This window comes from Ursus maritimus, assembly GCF_017311325.1.
Source record: "Ursus maritimus isolate PB19 chromosome X unlocalized genomic scaffold, ASM1731132v1 scaffold_X1, whole genome shotgun sequence".
In the NCBI taxonomy this organism is placed as follows: Eukaryota; Metazoa; Chordata; class Mammalia; order Carnivora; family Ursidae; genus Ursus; species Ursus maritimus.
The window spans coordinates 78,896,909-78,921,887 of record NW_024423319.1 but is presented as its reverse complement, the minus strand read 5'-3'; the positions used below and the strand labels follow the sequence as shown (position 1 = coordinate 78,921,887).

At 41.0% G+C, this 24,979-nt stretch overlaps 1 protein-coding gene across 2 annotated transcripts in view; it reads right to left on the bottom strand.

Annotated features, from left to right (window-relative positions):
- PHF8 (PHD finger protein 8) overlaps positions 1-24,979 on the bottom strand; it is a 105,277-nt gene that overhangs the window by 59,684 nt on the left and 20,614 nt on the right. The window contains exons 4-14 of one of the 2 annotated variants that reach the window (XM_008710832.2): positions 24,792-24,900; positions 19,002-19,162; positions 18,243-18,384; positions 16,439-16,625; positions 14,061-14,223; positions 7,691-7,778; positions 7,216-7,322; positions 5,583-5,674; positions 3,033-3,122; positions 879-1,181; positions 15-118 (exon numbers count right to left, since the gene is read on the bottom strand). In XM_008710832.2, the coding sequence (XP_008709054.2) occupies positions 15-118; positions 879-1,181; positions 3,033-3,122; positions 5,583-5,674; positions 7,216-7,322; positions 7,691-7,778; positions 14,061-14,223; positions 16,439-16,625; positions 18,243-18,384; positions 19,002-19,162; positions 24,792-24,900 (1,546 nt within the window). The remainder of the gene's footprint in view (positions 1-14; positions 119-878; positions 1,182-3,032; positions 3,123-5,582; positions 5,675-7,215; positions 7,323-7,690; positions 7,779-14,060; positions 14,224-16,438; positions 16,626-18,242; positions 18,385-19,001; positions 19,163-24,791; positions 24,901-24,979) is intronic. The other variant, XM_008710833.2, reaches the window with a different exon arrangement.

Here is a 24,979-nt window from a genome sequence, read left to right as displayed (position 1 = left end):
TCTTCCCACCTCACCTGCCATTAGACATCAACAGGGCCAGTGGGCCCTCATTCCCATCAAGGTCCAAGTCTGGTGAGTCATCCTCTGAGTCATTCAGGCAGGTACCAGTGATGTTGAACTGCAGAAGGAGGAGGCTCAGTTGTCACCTGTCTGGGACTCCCATGTGAATCACGATGACCAGTTCCTTCCAGTTTCACCGGCTGAGTTCACTGTTAAAATGACCTGAACCAAGGCCTCCTGCTACACTGTTCCCCACCCCCACCCCAAATGATCACAAGAATAGGAGGTTAAGAACATATAGCTACCTCAGGGGAAACCTACCAATGTTGCAAAACATGTTCCCTAAAAAGAGGGGAGAGCATCTTCATGTGCCCATGGAGAGCACCACAGTCTTGAAGCAAGGTGGAGCCCTGGAGAAGGGCTTTTCTTAATGACCTGTTCAAGACCCCAACCTGACACTCATTCACCATGTTCTTAAATGTCATTCCCATCCAGCATTTCAAGATTCAGCTCAAGTGTCATGCTTTCTGAGAAGAGCTCCTGACCATTGCTCCTACCCACATAAACTCATCCCCCCTCTGTGTCTGAGGGTCCCACACACACCCTTGAATATGGCATCCTCAATACCTCATTACACTCATTTGTTTTTAATGCCTGTCTTTCTCACTAGCCTGTCAGCCTCTTGAGGGTTACATTCACAGCACCTATCACAGTGCCCAGCACAGACAAGGTCTCAATAAATGCCTGTTATATGAGTGGGACTGGTAGCCAAACACCAGGGGCCCTAAGGGAGGTGGGAAGACAGGACAATCCTTTCGATACCCTGCTCTTCCAAGGGACCCGAAAGGACTGGGCTGAACCCATGGGCCAGCACCCACCTTTGCTTTCTGGGAAGAGCCTGTCTTCAGTGCCTGATGATTGTATGGGTCCATGAGATTATAGCTCAATTGGCCAGCAGGCCCCAAGGCTGAGCTCTCCTTGCCCTTTCGCTCTGCCTTCTTGAAGAGTTCCTTGGGCTTCAGGCCTTTCTTCTTTGAACCACTTTTGGAGGGCAGTGACAGCCTGGACATGGATACTGAAGTGGGATGGACTGGCCTGGTTAAGGGAATGGAGCCAGCTGGGAAGATCCTCTGCAGCCCAAAGATATTGCTCGTCTTCCCAACGTTCTGTTGGAAGATATCCTACAAGAGTATTAGTACATGACGGGGTTAGAGCTTACTCAAGGGTTCTCTCTATGCTAAAAGCAGAGGTCCGTTCACGGCACTGGCACTACTGCCATGGATGTGGCTGACAGATGCTCCACATCTAGATGCGCACCCTAGTTTTTTCACAATCAGTCGATCATCAAGAATTTACTGGGTGGCATTTCTTTACCCGGCCATTGACAAGTAAGGAGAAGACGAGCAGAGAAAAAGCCCAGCACTACTGTCAACATTGGAGAAAAGACTCCAAATGCAGCTGGCATGAGGCAGAAAATACTTGAGTACTAAACTGCGTGGTTCCAACCCTAAGGACTGCATTTGAGAGAGGGTCTAGTCCGAATTCTGCTACTAGCTAGCTCTGCGACCTCAGGTAAGTGGTCTGACTACTCTGAGGCCCTGTTTGCTCAGCTACAAAATTAAAGGAGCAGACTGGAAAGGTGGTTTTCAAACATGCTCTGTGGCTCCTTTGAACTTCTTGGGAGGAGCCCTGAAGACTGGAGGTAGGTGGAAGGCAAACAAGAGGAACATGTGGAAGTCGAAGCCTCTTGCCTTCACCTTATTCACAGCAGCCATGCTTTGATTAGTTGTATACTGATCTTCCAGGTAAGATCTCATTTGACGGAAAAAAAAAAAAAGGTTCCATCACTTTAAAACATTTGAAAGCCAAGGGCCAGACATGATCCATCTCTAAGTCCTTTTCTAATGAGCCCAAAGTTTTGTGTATACAAAATTCGTTTAAGTGGAAAGAGCTGGAGGAAAGGCAGGCCTTGTAACTAAACTCTGAAGGATTCTGACAGATGGGAATGGAGGAAAAGGAGGTAGGAGGTGGACAATGTAAGCAATGGTGTAGGCAGTGAAACATGCTGCAGGCGGTGAGGCTAGAAGCCCAACCTCCCAGTCGCTCACTCTGACCACCCTTCAGCATAGACTTAGTGCCTATATCCTGAATGCTAAATGGAAATTGACAGCTCCTGAACTAAAGGAGAGTTTCAACTTCCTTAAGTTCAAGTCTCCTCTGGTGCCTCTGCTACTTCACCAGCCCACACCGAGTTCTCTCTTTGCTGCAAAGTCTATTAATAACAATGGCTCACATTTATTGAGTACTTACTCTGCCAGGCACTGTGCGAGGGGCTCTACATACATTAGCCCTTGAGCCTAACAAAACTCTGAAAAGGTGGTGTTATTCCCCCTTTACAGATCAGGATACTAAGGCTCTGAAAGGCTTGCAAGTGACGGAGCAGGAACCAGAATCCAAGTTTCTGTGAGTCTCTTACCATCTACACCTTACTGCCTTGTGGTATAAGCCACCTGTTGAAACATGGCTTTGAAATCACGTTTAACCTGGGAGAACTGTCATTTTGTAGAATGCAGAGACTGAGTCAAAAGGTTAATACCAACAGCTACTACTATGACCTCCACCACCCACCACTACCATGACCCACCATCCGAATTTACTGAACACCTACTATGTGCCAAGTACTACACTTAATGCTCAGCCTGTATTACTTTTATCAACCTCTGAGTAGGTATAATTATCCCCACTTTAGAAACAAGGAAACTGAGGCTCAGGCAGTGGACTTTGCCCGGGGTCCTCTATAAGATTCTGAGTTCTTTGTGCACAGACAAGGAATTATTTCTGTATTATAAGCACCTAGACTAATGGGAGGCACACTCGAGGCACATAATAATTACTTAAATGAATAAATAGAGTCCTTGGTGGGGGGTTTTCCCAACCCTTCCCCTGAGCTCTCAAGCCAACTGAAGAAGCCTGACCTGCCACTTGAGCCTTGAGCCCTTCCCAAACGCCTCCCCTGCTCCCCTGCTTCTTACTTCCACCAGGCGGATCTCCCTAGCCAGATCTTTAATGAGCTGTACGGTCCGCACTGTCTCCGGAATCTCATCCTCGTGGTCTGGCAGAGCCTGTCAAACAAAAGGCATGAGGAATAGACACACACATAAATGGACAACTGATTTTTGACAAAGGTACCAAGGTAATTCAATGGAGAAAGGGTAGTCTCTTTTAACAACTGGTACCAGACCAGTTGGATATCCATATGCAAAAAAAAACCCCTCAATCCATATCTTGTACCCCCCCACACACATACACACAAATTCAAAATGGATCAAAGGCTGAAATGTAAAATCTAAAACTATAACCCCTTTAGAAGAAAACAAAGGAGAAAATCTTTGTGACCTCGGGTTAGACCAAGATTTCTGAGGACACAAAAAGCATGAGCCTTAAAAGAAAAACAACTGATAAACTGGGCTTAATAAAAAACAAAAACTTCCCTTTGAAAAACACTGTTAAACCAGAGACAGCGAGGAAATATTTGCAAAACCTATATCTGATAAAGGACAGTGGCAAGGAGTGTGAGGAACTCAGTGGTGGGCTTGGGCCATATCCCTCAAAAAGTCAAGGACCTGGAGGAGATCCCTGGGGACAACCCCAGCCTCTCCACTTGTGAGGACAGAGCTCAGGGCTGAGCATCTACAGGTCCATAGCTAGCTCAACAGCAACCCAAGCTGAGACCTCTCGGGTGTCTCTCTTTTAATTTGTTTGCAACCTTTTCGAGTCCTCAAGATTTACATCTTTATGCTGACAGATCTCTCAAGCTTTTCCGTTGTGATTTCTTCTACCAGTTTTCACTTCCCTTCTATATCCAGAGGACTGATAAAACTTCCTCAGCATTACCTTCTTATTTCCCATGGTCTCAGTCTTTTTTTTCTTTAATTCTTTTAAGCCATCTGGAATCTATTTTGGTGGCTGGATAGGGGTGGGATATGCGAACCCATGTGAACCAGCTGGATAAATTTAATAGCTCCCTCCTCCTTGCCAGGGGCTCTGGAAGGGTAAGGGAGAAAGTACCTCCCACGGAAGTCATCTTCACTTCACAAAAGCCTACTTCCATGAGAATGGGCTCCTCAGATCTGTGTTCTACTCTTCTCCAGCTCCTTTTGGCCATGCTATTTGAGACCATCCTGGCTCAGAGCATGAGTATAATTAGGACTCCCCATCCTTTTGTTTTTCCTGGGACAGAGTCACTTCATGGGGTGGGGGGGCTGTCAGAAATGAAACCCAAGGAAGCCACACCTGAGGGATATGGAGAATCAGAAGGCTAGGCTAAGTCCCAGGTGTAGGTATGTCCAGGGAGAAAAGAAGGCCCAAAACATGAAGTCCAAGGGGACTTGGGGGGAAGGTTGGCAACGGAAATGGGGAGATTGTACAAATTAAGCCTACAATGGCAGAAAGGTCTCCTTAAGCCACTGTACACAGGGGAAAAGTCTATATAAAGAATATCAAAAGCATAGGAGAGTATACTGATATTTCTTCTGTTTTGTTGCATTTCTTAAAATTGTTTTTTTTAAGTCAACATTTTGAGTAGGTAATCCATTTACATAGCTCAAAAATCGAACAATATAAAAAGATACATATCGAAAAGCCTCACTATATGTTTGTCCCTGCCATCAGTACCATTAACCCACACCCACAGGTAACCACCTTTATTACTGTCTTCTGCATCCCTCCAGATTGTGTCTTCAATAATTCTTGATTTCCCCCCACCTTTTAACACATAAGGTGGCATATTATACACATGGTTGTACACCTTTACTTGACAAATTCTGGAGATCTTTCCAAGTCAGTACAGAGAAAACTTCCTGAATCTCTTTTATAGCTGTTTCAGATTCAACTGGATAGATGGATACTGGTGTTATTTCTAAAAAGCCATTTTGGCAGTATACATCAAGAGCCTTAAATTTTTTCATATACTTTGAGCAAATAATTGCTCTTCTAGGAATGTATCCTGAAGAAACAATCAAGAGATGAGGGACAAAGGTTGGTGCAAACAGACAGTCACTGCATGATTTTCTGTAACTACCCCCCCCCAAATAAATGAAGCAACGATACACAAGTGGTTAGGTAAGGATGGCACATCCCTGCAAAAGAATATCACTTAACTATTAAATGTTTGTGGAGAACTTTGAGAACACAGGAAAATGAATATAAGCCAACAAATTCAGATACAAAACTGTAAGTACAGAGTGACAGCAATCATGTTTCTTAAATGCATATAAAAAAGACCAGAATATACCCAAATGTTAATGTTAGTTCCCTCTGAGTGTTAAAATTACAGGTGATGTTTTTCCTTCCTTATACTCTCCTGCATTTTTTTTAATTCTTTAGAGTAAGCATGTATTACTTTTTATAATCAGAAAGAAAGGTTTAAAAATGTAATCCAAGGAGTCCTAGCCTAGTCCTTCATTATAATCCAGGAGCCCACAAGCCTCCCCAGTCTCTTCCACCTCTCCAAAGCATCTACCCAAAGCAAGTCCCTATTGAGGGCAGAACTCTAGAGGAAGTAGAGAAAAATGTATATTTACTTCTTTCCTTGTCCAGGCTCTAAAGGCCAAGTTCAGAGCTTTGCCACCATGGACCAGGTAGGATGCTGGGTGCCTCCTGTTCTCTCGCAAACCTAAAGGGGGAAAGAGGAATGTGAAGGTCAATGAAGCCACGCAGGGAAGTGAAGGAATTGTTACTTTTTTTCAGGCAACCAGAGAAAATACTCAAGGTTCTAAGCACAACTCCAGATCTCAGTTCTTATAATAGTGTTCATTTAATGAGTACCTACTACATGCCAGACATTTAATATCTACCAAGTATCATTATCTTCACTTTACAGTTCAGGAAACTGAGGCTCAGAGAGACAAAGACACTTAACCAAGGGCACATACCCAGTAAGAGCCAAAGCCAAGACTGAAGCTATGTCTATCTGAACCTGAGACCTGTGTTTCTTCTACCACACTGGAAGTGCTCTGCTTCTTGGGTTTCAAAATGCAACCACACTCAGGAGGACCTGGACTGCCACCTACACAGACCTGAAGGACCATTAATAAATGCCCTTATTCTGAGTTACTCCAGAAGGAGGTTAGGACAAATAGCCAGATTTTGGCTCAATACAGAATTTTCTACTGAACTGAGCTGTTCTGAACAGGTAATAATTGGTTAGTCATCTAGCCTCTGATTGAACACTTAAGTGATAACCTGTCTAGGTGGCAGAATAAAGGCCTGAGGTAGGAGACTGTACTCATTGGCCTCTGAGGTTCTTTACATTTTACATTTTATTTATTTATTTATTTATTTATTTATTTATTTATTTGAGAGAGAGCAAACGTGTGCACACGTGAGCAGGGGGAGGAGCAGAGGAGGCAGGGAGGGAGGGGAGAGAATCTCAAGCAGACTCCGCACTGAGCACGGAGGCCAATGCAGGGCTTGATGTCATGACCCTGAGATCATGGCCTGATCACGGCCTGAGCTGAAACTAAGAGTCAGATGCTTAACCCAACCGAGCCACCCAGACACCCCTGCCTCTGCGGTTCTTTGTAACTCTCAAATACTGATTCCTCATGGCCAAGTTACCTTGAAGAATCTCAGGTCTGAGCAAGGCAGCTGCTCTATTTCAAAACACACCAGAAAAGAGGAATCCCAGCAGGCTGGCTTCTACCTGTTCTGATACCTGGGAACCAACACGATGATGCCAGGATGGTCAGCACTGGGCCTTGTCCCCACCCCAGAGGAAGCACATTCAGGAAACTCTGAGATTGTCCAGATTGAGTGTTACTTTAATTAGCAGGAAATAGGGATAATTTCATTGTAATTCAATTTTCTCAGCCACCTTTGCTAAATAAAGTTAAAATCCATGCTCTACCTTACATTGTACTTAGTAAAAGAGCCAATCTCGAAAGTTTATACACTATATGATTCCATATTTATGGCATTCTTGAAATGACAAAATTACAGAGATAGAAAACAGATCAGTGGTTTCCAGAAGTTATGGATAATGCAAGGGGAAAGAATGGGTGAGACTATAAAGGGGTAGCACTAGGGAGATCTCTGCGGTGATGGAACAGTACTGTATCTTCACTGACGTGATGGTTATATGCATGTACACACACACATGCATGCACATGCTCAGGGAAGCAGGGCAGAAGGGGCAGCTGGCAAAGGGATCCATACCTCGAAAGATATCCAGGATGTGCTTTCCCACATACCAACAGATGGTCTCAAAGTTAGGAAACTTGAAGAGGTCTGCTGTGCTCAGCCGCTTCTCAATCTCATATGCTCTAGAAGAAGTAGGCACAACAACAATGATGATAACAAGGATCCTGTTTACTGAGCACCTACTATGTATGGGGTATGTTCTGAATGCTGTGCATCCATTATCTCTAATCCTCACAATTACCCTGTAAAATCCAACTTGGTGGGTTAGGAAATTTGAGCTCAAAGGTTATATGACTTGCCCAAAGTCACATAAACGACTAAGTGAGGAAGAGGTATTCATCCTCACACTGATCATTATCAGGAACCAGTATCTATTCCTTTCTGATCATCTCGCCTCCTTCTATGCTGCGCTCCTCACTAAAGGGGAGAACCCAAGGACTCTAGCAGATGGGAAGGGCCAACTTGGGATCACAACAGCTTTAGCACTCACTTGAGCTGCATTTCGATGTTAAGGCTGTGTAAGAAGTTCCCTCCAAAGGCAAGGCAGTCCACCGGGGTCAGCACAGCATGGATCCATCCTGCAGTGTAACATGGCAAAATCATAGCTGGCAGGGCCTAACTTCCTCTGGACATCACTGCCCCAACTCAGCTCAAACACAACTTCTTAGAGCAGCCAACCTGGCAGTGACTCAGAAAGTTCTAGTTCCTCCACTCTCCCAATACCCATTCTGCCACTATTATAACCCTGAACTGGACCAACTTATGGGGTTATTAAACTCCTTCTACTTCCCTCCTCTTGACTTCAAGTCTCTTTGCTGACTTGCCCATCTTCTCTCTCATCTCTTAGAAGGGCATCACCTCCTTGCCAAGTCTCTCCCTTCTAACTTATTCTAGGTAAAACAAAGTTTTTGTGTTGAACAAACCCAAGTTCAAAGTCTGCCATTTTCTAGCTAAACATCTACTTCACAGGTTGGTTGTGAAGTATGCACCTAGTTGGAACTCCATTATTTTCCTTGCCCTTGACTCTACACTGCCTTCTGAGACCTTCTAATTTTTCTTCTTAAACCTCTCTCATATTCATCTCCCTTTCCCCATTCATCCATCCTACCAATGCCTTGGTTCAGATCCCCCATTACCTGTCCCCTAGGCTACTTGCAACAGCCTCCAAACTAGCTCCTCTATACCAGCAGTTCTCCAGGTATGGTCCAGGGAATCCTGGGGCTCCCTGAGACTCCTTGAGAGCACATGCAAGGTCAAAACTATGCTCATGATGATACTAAGAAGTTATTTGTCTTTTTCACCCTCATTCTCTCACAGGTGTACAGTGGAGTTTTCCAGAGGGTAAATAACATGATATCACAACATGCAGAAGCAGACTTGAGGATCCAGTCATTTTCTATTAATCCAGACATTAAAAAGGTTTGCAAAAATGTAAATGTCACTCTTCTCACTATTTTTTGATTTGAAAATAGTTATTTTTCATAAAAATTATTACTCATGGGATGCCTGGGTGGCTCAGTAGGTTAAGCATCTGCCTTCAGCTCAGTTCATGATCCCAGAGTCCTGGGATCGAGTCCCACATCAGGCTCCCTGCTCAGCGGGGAGCCTGCTTCTCCCTCTGCCTGGAACTCCCCCTGCTTGCGTGCTTTCTCTAATAAATAAATAAATCTTTAAAAAAATTATTACTCATGCTAACATGTAATGAGTTTATTTCCCAATGAATTAATAAACAAATATTTTAAATTTTTCTCAGTTTTAACTTATAATGTAGTAAATATTGATGAATATAAACCACATCAATAAAAGCCTTTGGGTCCTTAGTAATATTAAAAAGTATAAAGGGGTCCTCAGTCCAAAGCATTTGCAAACCACGGGTCTATACCAATCTCAATCTCTGAAGTCTATCCTCCACATCTGAACCCTAAGTGATATATCTAAAATACAAATCTGCCCATGTCATCCCACTCAAAAGCTTCAATGAAATGTGCATCCACAGGAGAACAGATAAACTGCCATATACTCATACAACGGGATACTGGAAAGTAAGTAAAATGAGTGAACATGTATCAACATGAATCTCATAAAGTGTTCAGAGAAAAAAGCAAGTTGGGAAGAATTACCTAATATGACTCCATTTATATAACATTCACAAATAAGTAAAACAATACTAGATATTGGCTTGATGAGCCATTACCTGTATAATAAAGGAATAGAAATGCATGAGGATAATAATTGCCAACTTCAGAACAATGGCTAGCTCAATGAGGGAAAAATGGTAATGGAATTGAGGAGAGGTATATGGGAGGTTCCAAATATATCTGTAATATTTTATACTTTTAGTTAGGTTACAAGCACATAAGTGTTTATTATATTATTCTTTGTATCTTTTGCTACATAAACAAATAAATCTTTGATGGTCCCCCAGTCACCTCTGGGGTAAGTTCAGTCTGCCTACCTTCTAAGCTTCACGTTCTCTTGATCTTTAGGCTCCAGTATCCATGAACTACTTCACACAGCCTTGCTTTGCTTATTATGCCTTTCCCTATGTCTGAGAAGACTTTTCTGCCTTTCTTTCCTTGGTCAGTCCATACTTACCTGTCAGGTGTCACTCTTCTGAGAAGATTTTCACAAACTTCTAGTTAGAATAAGTGCTCTTCTCCACACTCCCAAAACTTGTGGTAAATGCCTATTGTGATTATTAGAACATGATACTGAAATGGCCTATCGATCTTTTGTCTCTAGCACCTAGCTCCATGTGGGGGTATTCAGTAGACATACAATGCTTGTGGAACTAAGTAGATTATACCCAGTTCATGGGACTTCATACCAATAAGCAAATTAATCCAACTCAAATCTCTGACAGGCAAATTCAATTAATCAGTTACTAAATGCCCAGTGTAGAAAAGGTATTATGTGACACCCTATTAGGCAAAGGATTCAAAGATGAATAAATGAATTAATAAATGCCTGGGCACAGAAAACTACAAAAGAGAAAAGCAGATGGCTATGGGGGGCAGTAACATGCCTCACCATATAGTAAACATTCTATATAAAACCAATGTAATCAAATCAACATGATAGTGATATATGAATAGACAAATAGATCTGTGCAACAGAAAAGAACACCCAGCATTATACAATATATTAGACAAGGATGTTAGAACTATATGACAATTTTATTTTATTTTTTTAAAGATTTATGTATTTGAGAGTGAGCAAGTGCACAAGTGGGGGAGGGGCAGAGTGAGCAGGACAAGCAGACTCCCCAATGAGCAGGCAGCCTGACCTAGGGCTTGATCCCAGGATCCTGAGGTCATGACCTGAGCCAAAGGCAGTCACTTAACTGACTGAGCCACCCAGGCACCCCATATGACAATTTTAAAGGAACTATCATAAGAATGCTTCGATGAACAATTACAAACATGCTTGAAACAAAAAAAAGAAAAAGAGAAGATATAAATAAGAAACAAATGGAAATCTTAGAACTGGAAAATACTATATCTGAAATAAATAATGAAACAGATGGACTCAACAGAAAAATAAAGACAATGGAGAAAAGAATCAGAAAACTTGAAGACATAACAATAGAAAATACTCAATATGAATAAAAGAGAGGAAATAGACTGAAAAAAATAAACTCAGGGACCTGTGGGACTACAGCAAATACATACAGCTTTCATATAACCAGAGACCCAAAAGAAAAGAAGTTAGAGTGTGGGACTGAAAAAGCATTCAGAGAAATAATAGCTAAAAATTTCTTCACTAATATGACAAAAAATATAAACCTACACATTCAGGAAGCTCAAAGAACACATATAGTATAAACCGAAAGAAATACATGCCAAGACACATTATAGTCAAACTGCTAGAAACTAAAGAAAAAAAGAAATTACAAATAGCAAGAAATGACACATACAAGGGAAAAAACAATTTGAATGACAGCTAAAATCTCATCAGAAACCATGGAGGTCAGATGGAAGCAGCACAACATTCTTCCACGTGCGTAAAGGAAAGAACTACCAACTCAGAATTTTGTACCAGCAAAAAAATCCTTTAGGAATAAAAGGGAAATTAAGACATTTACAGATGAAGGAGAACTAAGAAAATCTACTACCAGCAGGCCTACCCTAAAACTCTAAACAGGGACACCTGAGTGGCTCAGTGGATTAAGCATCTGACTCTTGATTTCAGCTCAGATGGTGATCTCAGGGTTGTGAGATCAAGCCCCGTGTCAGGCTCTGCGCTGGGAGCCTACTTCAGATTCTCTCCCCCCCCACCTGTCACTCTCTCTCTCTCACTAAAAAACAAACAAACAAAACAAAACAAAACAAAAAAACACATACACACACACTAAATAGACAGGAAATGATAAAACAAGAATCCTGGAACACCAGGAAGAAAGAACAGCAGAAGAGTAAAAATACAGGTAAATACAATAGACTTTCCTTCTCTTGGGTATTAGAAATTATGTTTGACAGTTGAAACAAAAATTAAAACACTGCATGAGGGACACCTGGGTGGCTCAGTCGATTATGTGTCCAACTCTTGATTTCGGCTCAGGTCATGATCTCAGGATCATGGGTTGTGAGATCAAGCCCTGTGTGGGGCTCTGCACTCTGTGCCGAGCTTGCTTCAGATTCTCTTTGTGCCCCCCTTTCTCAATTCCTCTCTCACTCTCCCCCTAAAAAAACAAAACTGAACTGCATGCACCCTTTAACATGGTAAGATTTTTCCTTTTTAAAAAAGATTTTATTTATTTGAGAGAGAGAGAGAGAGCACAAGCAGGAGGAACAGCAGAGAGAGGGAGAAGCAGGCTCCCCGCTAAGCAGGGCTCGATCCCAGGACCCCAGGATCATGACCTGAGCCGAAAGCAGATGCTTAACCGACTGAGCCACCCAGGCGCCAAGTGGTAAGCTTTTTAAAAGATTTTTTAAAAAGATTTTATTTATTTATCTGTCAGAGAGAAAAAGAAAGAGAGAACAAGCAGGGGAAGTGGCAGGCAGAGGAAAAGTAGGCTCCCTGCTGAGCAAGGAGCCTGATGTGGGACTCGATCCCAGGACCCTGGGATCATGACCTGAGCTGAAGGCAGACGCTTAACCAACTGAGCCACCCAGGTGTCCCTAAAGATTTATTTATTTTAGAGACAGAGAGAGCGGGCATAGGGGACAGGGAGGGGCAGAGGGAGAGGGGGCGAGAGAATCTTAAGCAGACTCCCTGCTGGCACAGAGCCCAACTCGGGGCTCGATCTCATGACCCTGAGATCACGACCTGAGCCAAAATCAAGAGTCCAATGCTTAACCGACTGAGCCACCCAGGCGCTCCTAACATGGTAAGTTTTATGGTGTGTGAACTACATTCCAATTTTTCTAAAAGTACATTTAACTAATGAAATGAAAATGAACCAATGAAACCAATGCAAATGAAAACACAACATATCAAAATATGTGACACAGCTCAATCAGTGCTGAGGGGGAAATTTATAGCACTAAATGCTTACATTAGAAAAGAGGGAAACCTGAAATCACTAATCTAAGCTCCTGTCTCAAGACTGGAGAAAGGCGCAAAATATACCCCCAGCAAGTAGAAGGAAGGACAAACAAAGATAAAAGCAGAAATCAATGAAGCTGAAAACAAAAGACAACAGAAAAAAATTGATGAAACAGAAAGCAGTTCTTTAAAAAGTTCGAAAAATTGGCAAACCTCCATCAAGCTTGACACAGTAAGAGAAGGCACAAATAACTAATATCAGGAATGAAGCAGAGGATATCACTAGAGACTTGGAAGACATCAAAAAGATAGTAAGAAAATACTATGAACAACTTTTACATACATAAATTTGACAACTTATATAACATGGACTAATTCCTTGAAAGTCACAACTATCATAGCTTACCCAGAAACAGATAATTTGAACAGCCTACTAACGTTCATGGAAATTGAATATCAATTAAAAACTTCCCAAAAAAGAAATCTCCAGGTCCACGTGACTGCACTAGAGAATTCTACCAGAGTTTTGAGAAAATTTAACACTAATTCTGAAATCAAAGAATGAAGATTAAGAAATCAAGGAAAATCTAAATAAATGGACTCTGAGAAACAAACTGAGGGCTTCAGAGGAGAGGGGGGCAGGGGAATGGGATGGACTGGTGATGGGTAGTGAGGAGGGCACGTGTTGCATGGTGCACTGGGTGTTATACACAACTAATGAAGCATCGAGCTTTACATCGGAAACCAGGGATGTACTGTATGGTGACTAACAATATAATAAAAAAACATTTAAAAAAATAAAAAAATAAAAAATAAATAAACGAAAGACATTCTGAGTTCATGGAAGACTCGACATGGTAAAGATGTCAACTTCCCCAAATTGAGACAACTGGGGACACTTTTCCAAAACACACACTCAGATCCCACCCCAGACCTACAAATTCATAATTCTAGGGGTGAAGCCTAGGCATGTATTGTTTGGGGGGGGGAAGCCCCCCCCAAGTCTGCAGACTTGGCAGACCCCAAGTCTGATTGATAGCCTGCAAAGCTAGCCTCCCAGGCACTATCCCTAGAGTCATGGGGCTGAGAGACCTATTCTCTATCCATCTACCAAGTTGACATCAGCCCAGTTCAAGGGAAATCTATCAACCTTTTCCTGGACCTTTCCACTTATAGCTTCATGAAGTGACCATGCTGTCCACTGGCCATCATGTGAATTTTTCTGTGGTCCAGTTCTGAGTTATCAGCTGATATGAGAGGGATATCCCACATAATCAGATCAATCCACCACGGGAAGGAGCTGGCTCTGGTGCCACAACCTCCCTTCCGCTTCCCGCCCTCCTGAAACCCTCCCAGAGGGGCCCAGGGAAGACCTGTAGGAATGAAAAGTGTCTGTCCTTGCTTCACGGAACACTTATAGCACTTGTCCACCTGGTCCCCAAAGAACATCTCGTTCTGGTTAGAAGAGCTGCTCCAGCACTCAAAGAGAGTCAGGTTGGCATTTGTTGGGCGGATCAGGTAGAAGATCTTCTCACCCTGAAACAAAAAGAGGTTGAAGTGCCAAAAATATCAAGAGTTTCCAGAAAAGTCCTCCAGAGGGTCTCCAAAAGGATATTCTCTCTCTCATGCTCCATGACCATGTAATATGACAGAATTCTTTCCCAAACCCATCCAAGGATCATTTTCATGTGGATCTGAAAAACTTTAAACGGTCCTTTTGCACTTTGTGCTTTTAAGCTTCTGTAAGATTGACAAAAACGATTTGGAAAGGGCATTCCAAACAAAATTGTTCAACTTAGGACAAATGTACACCAAAAGCTCCTATTTTAAATGCAATGCCGAATGAGAAATGGCCTCTATAGATGAGTAGATCAATACTACTAGCCCTAAGAGACTTTAAGGCCACATTACTGATGAAGAGAAAATTGAATTTGTCTTTAAATGCCATTTACAGAGAGTGTTCCTTCTCACACCTGCAATCAAAGCTAATAAAAGTTTAAAAGTTCAGTAACTGCCCAAGGACTTCTAGAAGATTATATGTTAGGCAATTATCTGTTAGAAAAACATTTTATTTCCTAATTATGTTTTGCCTGGACGATCACCAGACAGATTATTTGGCAGAAAAGAAACAAAAGCCCACTAGAATAAAAATATCCCCAACCCACAGCTTGATTAGTTTAACCAATATTTCATGATAATAAATTTCAATATAGAAAAGCAACAACACTAGAAATTATCTATTGTAAAATTGGAGAAATTTGAATGAGATCAGATTAGATAATAGTATTATATCGATATTAATTTCATCATTTTGATAACTATACTGTGGTTATATAAGAGAATGCTCTTATTTTCAAGAAATACACACTGAAGGGTGCCTGGGTGGCTCAGTCGTTAAGCGTGGGCCTTCGGCTCAGGGTGTGATCCCGGGGTCCTGGGATCGAGCCCCACATCAGGCTCCTCCGCTGGGAGCCTGCTTCTTCCTCTCCCATTCCCCCTGCCTATGTTCCCTCTCTCGCTGGCTGTCTCTCTCTCTGTCAAATAAATAGATAAAATCTTTTTAAAAAAAAGAAAAAAGAAATACACGCTGAATTATTACAAGATAAAGAGACAGCATGTCTGCAACTAGTCTCAAATGTTTCAGAAAAAAATATATAGAGGGAACCATTTTATTATGTTTGCTTTAGAGAAAGAATATAATAAAATGGTAATGTTGGGAAATCTAAGTGAAGGGCACACAGGAATTCTTCCTACCATTTTGCAATTTTTCTATAAAAAAGGAATTATTTTAAAATAAAATAGTTAGGAGCACCTGGGTGGCACAGTCAGTTAAGCATCCGACTCTTGGTTTTGGCTCAGGTCATGATCTCATGGTTGTGATTGAGCCCCACATCGGGCTCCACGCTCAGCGCAGAAGTCTGCTTGAGATTCTCTCTCCCTCTCTCTCTGCCCCTCCCACTTGTGCTCTCTCTCAAATAAGTAAAATAAAATAAAAAAGTGAAATCTAACATTTGCATAATAGTGATTTACATTCTCCAATTTCATGCTAAGCCAATGGCAACAAGTAGTTCAGGATTTGTGATCATTTGGACAAGAGCCATATCCAAGTTTTCTGCTCTTTCCTTGGCATTTCTGATAAGAAAATTCAATAGTGTGAGGGTGGAAAAGAATCAAAATTACTTAAGAAATTTGTTTTCCAGACCTCAAAAGTCCTTCATAGTCACCAACAATCAATATGCTAATTACAAAATTTTAACAACCACTAAAAGGGAAACTACCCATAGGAAGGCAGACGTTAAAAAAAAACTTGTCATATATGCTCTATCTTGATGGTAGTGGCAGTTATGTGACTACATATAATTGTCAAAACTCATCAAACTATACACTTGGAGACTAATTTTATGGTGTATAAATTATACCTCAATAAAGATGGGGGAGGGGAAGTTTCTCATGTTACCAAGAATTTCTACAGCAAATATGGACATTTCCATACATAGTCATAGGAGTATAGATTGGTTCAATTAAGATTAACAGTCAGAGAAAACCTTAGGTTATTCAAAAAAAATGTTAAGCATCAAAACTGTAGAGACAATTTATATGGCATATCCATTAAGTGCCCAACCCCAAGAGAATAGTCATATGGAAATCTCACCCAAATAGAATCCGGGAGGCAGGTAGACCTCAGCAGCGCCACCTGAAACAAAGAGGGAGGCCCAAGGCCAGGCTGCCTCTAAAAGTCAGTCATTCCTACCTTGAGTACATGGTACCAGACCGAGGTGCCACCAAAGTCAATGTGAAAGTCTGTATAGCTATCCCGCACACTCATGAGGCAATACTTCTGCACATTGGGCCTCTCAAATATACACTCCTCTGGCCACAAGTTCTCCACCCATGAGAGCTTCCGAACAATCTTGGGAGTCTCCACAAGGTTAGAAAGCCTAGCAAGGAAGGGGTGGAAAGCAGATGTCAGCTGATTGGGAATTAAAGGTTAGAGCTTGAATAAAATGTTCCCCATCCCAGTGAGAGTCAAATGAATTTCTTTCCACAGAATCCCTAAGGGCACATAGGACACTTAATTCTGTAAGTCTGGTCAGCATCCTCATTCCACTCAGCTCTAGAAGTCCCAAGTCCTAGCTCCACAGCACTCCCCAGTTAAAGGAGATCATTTCCTCCACTAAATGCTCACAACTCTCCCAACCCAGGTCCACTCACTTGGTACTTGGTCAATAACAATTACTGTACTGTCCCCATCCCACAGCGTCTTTATGAGGAACCATTAAAGAAACCTCTCAAGGGCTCAGTTTCAGGTAAAGAAGTACTTCTCCCAAACATCTGGTTGTTTTTATCTTATGTAAAACCACAAACCTTATAATATTGCACTCCCTTCCTTGTCCTGACCTACAAAATTCACTGAAAACTCTACAGTCCTTCTCTACCAACTATCCAGACACTCACACATGCATTCTGTGTGTAGATTACCCAACAGATGCATCCTATTTCCCCACCTTTATTTTCCTTTTGTTCAAATCTTGTGTCTATTTTTTCCCTCTGTATCTCTGTAAGCCACTTCAAATAGTCTTGCAAGATGAAGTGAGGTACAAACAAACAGTCTTTTTTTTTTTTTTAAATCCTCAGGTTGTTAACTTTGCATGTTAAAACCAACAGCAAGGGGGCGCCTGGGTGGCTCAGTCATTAAGCATCTGCCTTAGGCTCAGGTCATGATCCGGAGTCCTGGGATCGAGCCCCGCAATGGGCTCCCCGGCTCAGAGGGAAACCTGATTCTTCCTCTCCCACTCCCCCTGCTTGTGTTCCCTCTCTCGTTGTCTCACTCTCTGTCAAATAAATAATAAAATCTTTTTTAAAAAAAAAACAACAGCAAGGGTTTTAATACTGTACTACAGTTCAGTGAGATGTTGCCATTGATGGAAACTGGCTGAAGAATACACAGGACCTCCCTGTGTATTTATTGCAACTTCCTGTAAATCTATAATTATGCCAAAATTAAAAGTTAAAAAAGTAATCAGACAGTAAGCTTTCTAAGTACAAACAGATATGTTATAATTTTGGGGGATCTCCCACAGTTCTGAGCACAGAGGAGACTACATATATCTATTGAGTTCATTAGTCCACATAGAATCATTTAAAGGTTATCAGCTTTTTTTCTTTTAAATCTAAGAAACCTTATCCTTAGAGAAACTACTTGGGGTTAATTCAGTAAATCTATTTCCAGGGACAGAGGACCTATCCTGGGAGTTAAACAGTGACCATGCCACAATCTAAATACCAATAAAAGGTATAAGAAAGCTGCCCTAGGTCTTGAAGGAGACAAAAATTAATTTAAATAGCTTCTGTACACTCTATCCAAAGCTAGAAATTGTAGAAGAGAAACACAATTTGGTTGTTATAATGTGATCACCTACCCTAGAAAGTATAAACCAGCTCATCATTCCAAATGAAGAAACTCCCAAGAAAGAGGGAAAGGAACACTTACACTCAGTATATCACAAGTTTCCAGGGACTTTGTCAGGCTTTTTACTTACCCCTGCCCCTCCTACCTGGTATCGGAAAATTCCAAACTAATGACATTGAGGACTTTCTCCCTCTTCCCACTGTAATAGTATTTCACAAAATCACCGAGCTTCATCTTGCAGTCGGCCTGGCGGGTCACATCAATCACATCAATCTCTTTGTCAGAACCTGGAATAACGAGATGGGTTCTGCACCAAATGGTCTCGGACCAAGGAAGCCTCCCTCCCCTCCTCATCTGTCCCTAGAATGGACTGACACTCAAAACTTCTCACCTCAGACACTGTATCCGTGTGTGCATGTTTGGGAGGTAGGGGCAGGAATCCCTCACATTCTCCTTAGATCTATGTCCTGGGTCCAGGCCTGCCAGAGCAACAGAATAGCCTGACATACAGCCTCACTCACAGTACAGTCCACGTGCTGGGGCCCTATTTCCTCACTTCTCTTTCTATCCCCAAAAACTCATGCCCAGGAGACAACTGGCACATGAGGGCAAAAGTCAAAGGCTTTCTCATCTCAACAGAAGAGAGACCACCATGATCCCTGGAATTCCCCAGGCAAAAGAAAAATGGGGCTTAACCTGGAGGTTTGTGGCCCACCCAGAGGAAAAGGAAAAGAAAAGCAGGATTTTGGTTCTAGTTTTGCCAAAGAATGACTCTGGGTAAATCACTTTACCTCAGATTCCCAAGATGGCTAGAAAAGAAATACAAAGGTAGACTGGAGAGGAAGGGTCATGGGACTTGATAGGAATAAACAATGTCCCAGTTAAGAGGGCCCATGGTGCTTACCAACATAATGTTCCACATCCCTCACAGTGAATGATGGTGAGGGCAGCGTCATCCCCAATCCATCCTTCTTCAAGACTAGGATGGGCACACTGAAGCTGTTCTCTTCCAGGAATTCCACGGTCAGCTGACTTCCAGTGGGCTTCAGAATCACTTCATCTGAGCTGTGGGCCACACAAAAGAAAGCCTGAGCCCCAGAGGCTCTGCCACTGAAGGCCTCACTTGATGTTGCCATTCACCCAAGGGGTGGGGCCTTCTTTAGTGGACCTTAATGTGGGCTGGCAACTAATGGCATATACCCCATGTGTCAGGGAAGAAATGACCTATCCTAGGCAGGAAGCCTGGTCATTGGCAGAGGTGGGGAGCTAAACCTAGGATATCCTGTCAATAGCGTACTCTTCTCTGGATGGCAAGAAAAGGAATCAACCAACAGCTTGCCTAGAAAGAAAAGATACATCTGCAAATTTAGCTAATTTAATCTAACCCAGAGCAGCATCACCCATTTAAAACACTGGCAAATAAAGAGAAAAGACTGATTTTTGAATGACATGTCCAATAAAGGGTTAGTATCCAAAATATATAAGAAACTTACACAACTCAACACAAAAAAACATAAGTAATCCAATTAAAACATGGGCAGAAGACACGAACAAACATTTCTTCAAAGAAGACATACAGATGGCCAAGGGACACATGAAAAGATGTTCAACATCACTCATCACCAGGGAAATGCAAATCCAATCCAAACTATAGTGAGATATCACCTCACACCTGTCAGAATGGCTAAAATGAAAAGTACAAGAAACAAGTGTTGGCGAGGATGTGGACAAACAGGAACCTTCACGCACTGTTGGTGGGAATGCAAACTGGTGCAGCCACTGTGGAAAACAGTATGGAGGTGCCTCAAAAAAATAAAAATAGAACTGCCATATGATCCAGCAATCACACTACTGGGTATTTACCCAAAGAATATGAAAATGCTAATTCGAAAGGATATATGCACCCCTAGGTTTATTGTAGTATTATTTATAATAGCCAAATTATGGAAGTAGCCCAAGTGTCCATCAACAGATAAATGGATAAAGAAGATGTGGCATATATATACAATGGATATTATTCAGCCATAAAAAGGAATAAAATCTTGCCATTTGCGACAACATGGATGTAGCTACAGAGTATACTGCAGGGCGAAATAAATCAGTCAGAGAAAGACAAATACCTTATGATTTCACTCATATGTAGAATTTAAGAAACAAAACAAACAAAGGAAAAATAAATAACAAACCAAAAAACAGACTCTTAACTATAGAGAACAAACTGATGGTTACCAGAGGGGCGGTGGATGGGGGGATGGGTAAAATAGGTGATGGGGATTAGGAGCACACTTATCATGATGAGCACTGGGTAATGTATAGAATTGTTGAATCACTATATTGTACACCTGAAACTAAAATAACACTGTATGTGAACTATACTAGAATTAAAATAAATTTAAAAAAGAAGAAAAAGACAAGACTGATCTAAAAAACAATTTTTACAACCACCTTCTCAACACATATACTCAGTTAACTAGGAAACAGTTGTTTTTTTTTTTTAAATCATACTGGAGATAGACTATTTGGCCAAGCTGTGTTGGAACAAACATCTGGAAAAACACTAAGCTCAATGTCTATCTCACTCTTTACATAATTCTAGATGGACCTAATATTAAATTGAAAAACATGAAGTCATAGAGTAGTAGAAAAAACATGGGAGAGACAAGCCCCAGTAGTAATTAAAATAGCAATAAATGTAACTACACAAACATTAAAATTTCCTACAAGGAAACTTAGGGATGCATTTACCTTTTTGAATTAGTGTTTTCATCTTCTTTGGGTAAATACCCAGTAGTAGAATTACTGGACCATATGCTATTTCTATCTTTAATTTTTTGAGGAACCTCCATACTGTTTCCACAGTGGCTGCACCAGTTTGCATTCCCACCAACAGTACACAAGGGTTCCTTTTTCTCCATATCCTCTCCAACACTTGTTATTTCTTATCTTTTTTATTCTAGCCATTCTGACAGGTGTAAGGCGATAATTTCATTGTTTACTGTAGCATTATTTACGACAGCTAATATATAAAAGCAACCCAAATGTCCATTCATAGATGAATGGGTAAAGAAGATGTGCGTACACACACACACACACACACACACACACACGCATACAGTGGAATATTTCTCAGCCATAAAAAAGAATGAGATCTTGCCATTTGCAACATGGACTGTCCTAGAGGTTATAATACTAAGTGAAATAAGTTAGAGAAAGACAAATACCATAGGATTTCACTCATGTGGATCACAATGATCACTGAGTAATGCATAGAATTGCTCAATTACACTGTATAGTTGAAACTAATATAACACTGTATGTTAATTATACTTCAACAATAAAAGCTTAAATAAAATTTTTCTGCAAGAAAAGCTATTATAAATCAGTAAAAAACAGGCAGTAACCCAACAGAAAAATTGTCAAATGCTCTGGACTCTGGGAAACAAACTGAGGGCTTCAGAGGTGAGGGGGGTGGGGGATTGGGATAGGCCAGTGATGGGTATTAAGGAGGGCACGTATTGCATGGAGCACTGGGTGTTATGTGCAAATAATGAATCATGGAACATTACATCAAAAACTAAGGATGTACTGTATGGTGACTAACATAATAAAAAATTATTATAAAAATATTAAAAAAATAGAAAAAAGAAGAAAAACTGTCAAATGACATAAGCAGGCAGTAAACAGTAAAAGAAAGAAAGATGAGTTATAAAGGCACAAAAATATATGTGCCTTCTTCATAATTAAATGCAAGGGAAAACAACATTTCACTTTTATCTTATCAGAAAGGCAAAAAAAAAAGTTTGATAATAAACAGTGTTGGCCAGGATATAGGAAAACAGCCACCCTCATTCACTGCCTAGTGGGAATATGAAACAGTATCCTCACCTTGGAAACAATTTAGCAACATTTATAAACATTTTTAAAGCACATATTCTTTGCTTGACTTATTTCAATTAGCACAATCTCCTCCAGTCCCATCCCATCCATGTTGCTGCAAATGTGGGGTAATTGTTCTTTCTGATGGCTGAGTAATATTCCATTGTATATATTGACCACATCTTCATAATCCAGTCATCTGTTGAAGGGCATCTCGGCTTCTTCCACAATTTAGCTATTGTGGACAATGCTGCTATGAACACATTGGGGTGCATATGGCCCTTCTCTTCACTACGTCTGTATCTTTGGGGTAAATACCCAATCAAGCAGAGAAAGACGATTATCATATGGTTTCATTCATTTATGGAACATAAGAAATAGCAGGAAGATCAGTAGAAGAAGGAAGGGAAGAATGAAGGGGGGGTAAACAGAAGGGGGAATGAATCACGAGAGACTATGGACTCTGGGAAACAAATTGAGGGCTTCAGAGGGGCGGGGATGGGGGACTGGGATAGGACAGTGATGGGTATTAAAGAGGGCACGTATTGCATGGAGCACTGGGTGTTACGTGCAAATAATGAATCATGGAACACTACATCAAAAACTAATGATGTACTGTATGGTGACTAACATAACATAATAAAAAATTATTATTAAAAAAAACAAAAACAAAGCACATATTCTTTGGTCTAGCAATTTCACTTTTAGGTAGTAAATCTACACATATACTTATCCAAATATGCAAAAACTTAAGTACAAAGACATTCACTGCAGCACTTTTTTCTAACAGAAAAATATTAGAATCAATTTAAATGTTCAATATGGGACTGGTTAAATAAATTATATATCCATACAATGGAATACTAAATGTCCATGAAAAAGAATGAAAAACATCTGTATGTGCTATTATGAATTAATCTCCAAGATATATAATTTAGGTTAGAAGAAAAAAGTAAGGTGCAGAATATAGAGTGTATTTATGCTTTTTTAGAAAAGCAGGGGGCACCTGGGTGACTCAGTCAGTTAAGCGTCTATCTTCAGCTCAGGTCATGAACTTGGGGTCCTGGGATTGAGCCCCACATGCGGCTCCCTGCTCAGCGGAGAGCCTGCCTCTCCCTCTGCTGCTCCCCCTGCTTGTGCTCTCTCCCTCTCTCTCTCTAATAAATAAATAAAATCTCTTAAGAAAAAAAAGAAAAGCAGGACACACACACACACACACATTTATATAAACAAAACTATTTCTTAAAGAATGCACAAGACATTGGTTGACTGGAGAAGAAATCTGAGGGAGGAGAAAGGAGACTCACTGCCTCTGAATAAACAAATCAAAGATGAAGTCCCACAAGTTCATTTTATCTTTTGTTTCTCTTGCCTTTGGAGATGTGTCATGAGAAGGGTTGCTTTGGCCGATGTCGTAGAGGTTGCTGCCTATGCTCTCCTCTAGGATTTTGATGGATTCCTGTCTCACATCCAGGTCTTTCATCCATTTGGAGTTTATCTTTGTGTATGGTGTGAGAGAGTGGTCAAGTTTCATTCTTTTGCATGTAGCTGACCAATTTTCCCAGCACCATTTATTGAAGAGACTGTCTTTTTTCCACTGGATGTTTTTTCCTGCTTTATCAAAGATTAGTTGCCCAAAGAGCCAAGGGTCCATTTCTGGGTTCTCTATTCTGTTCCATTGGTCTATGTGTCTGTTTTTGTGCCAGTACCATGCTGTCTTTGTGATCACAGCTTGGACAGGCTGGTGATAGGTAGTAAGGAGGGCACGTATTGCATGGTGCACTGGGTGTTATATGCAACTAATGAATCATCGAACTTTACATCAAAAAAAAATTAAAAAATTAAAAAAATAAAAAATAAATAAAAAATATTATAAAAAAACAAGAAAAAAAACAAATCAAAGAATATTAAGTTGAAGAAACACATAATTCTAAATAACATTTCAATTACAGGAAAGCTGAAAATGGTCACATGAATTAACAACTAAGCAAAAGAGAGTGCTTTATTCATTACTTTTTCTAACTCATTATTTTTATTCAAGTAATTTATTTTTAAAAAGCCCATTTTAATATTTTTAAAAGGGATAAAAAGCCACCTAGCTGGCTCAGTCAGTAGAGCCTGAGACTCTTGATCTCCAGGCCATAAGTTCGAGCCTCATGTTGGGCACAGAGTTTAATTTTGAAATAAAAATTTAAAAATAAAAAAAGTTTAAAAAGGGAAAATATTTTGTGATTTAAAAGAAATACATGAACAAATTTTTTTTATTTTTAAAAAGTTTCCTTTTCTCTACAATGAGAGAATTAAACTTTCTGATTTTTAGACTCCTAGTTGAAACATTCCTTGGGTGCATGGAAATATCCTCTCCTGACAGGCAAAAACTGATTCCCAATCTACCAAAAGTTTTTACAAGTAGACGTTAACATACTCTGCATATTAAATCAAACTCTAATAATGTTTCTTAGAAAATGACTAAAACAGGGGCGCCTGGGTGGCTCAGTTGGTTAAGCGTCTGCCTTCAGCTCAGGTTGTGATCCCGGGGTCCTGGGATCCAGCCCTGTGTTGGGATCCCTGCACGGCAGGGAGTCAGCTTCTCCCATTCCCCCTGCTTGTGCTCTCTTCTATCTCTCTCTCTCAAATAAATAAATAAAATCTTAAAAAAAAAGAAAATGACTAAAACAGACAATCCCTCCCCAAAAGAAACACACAGAGCCCTGCAGACATTCCCAAATGGGGGAGGCACCTAATAAGACAGCCAGTGGGAAAGCTGGGAAGAGATGGATCCTAGCCTCCCAGAGCCCTGGCATGCACCAACCCTCACCTGTCAAAGGTCCTACTCCGGAGCTCTCGAATGAACGTAGGGCTTCCAGTCTTCACTGGCTTCCCCTTGTGTGTATCATGCCCTTTTGAAGATACGCGGCGTTTTTTCACTAAGCCAGAAAAAGACATGATACTGTGAGTCAGAATGGCCATGAGCTATGGTTCCAAGAGCAAAGGCTTCAGCCCATC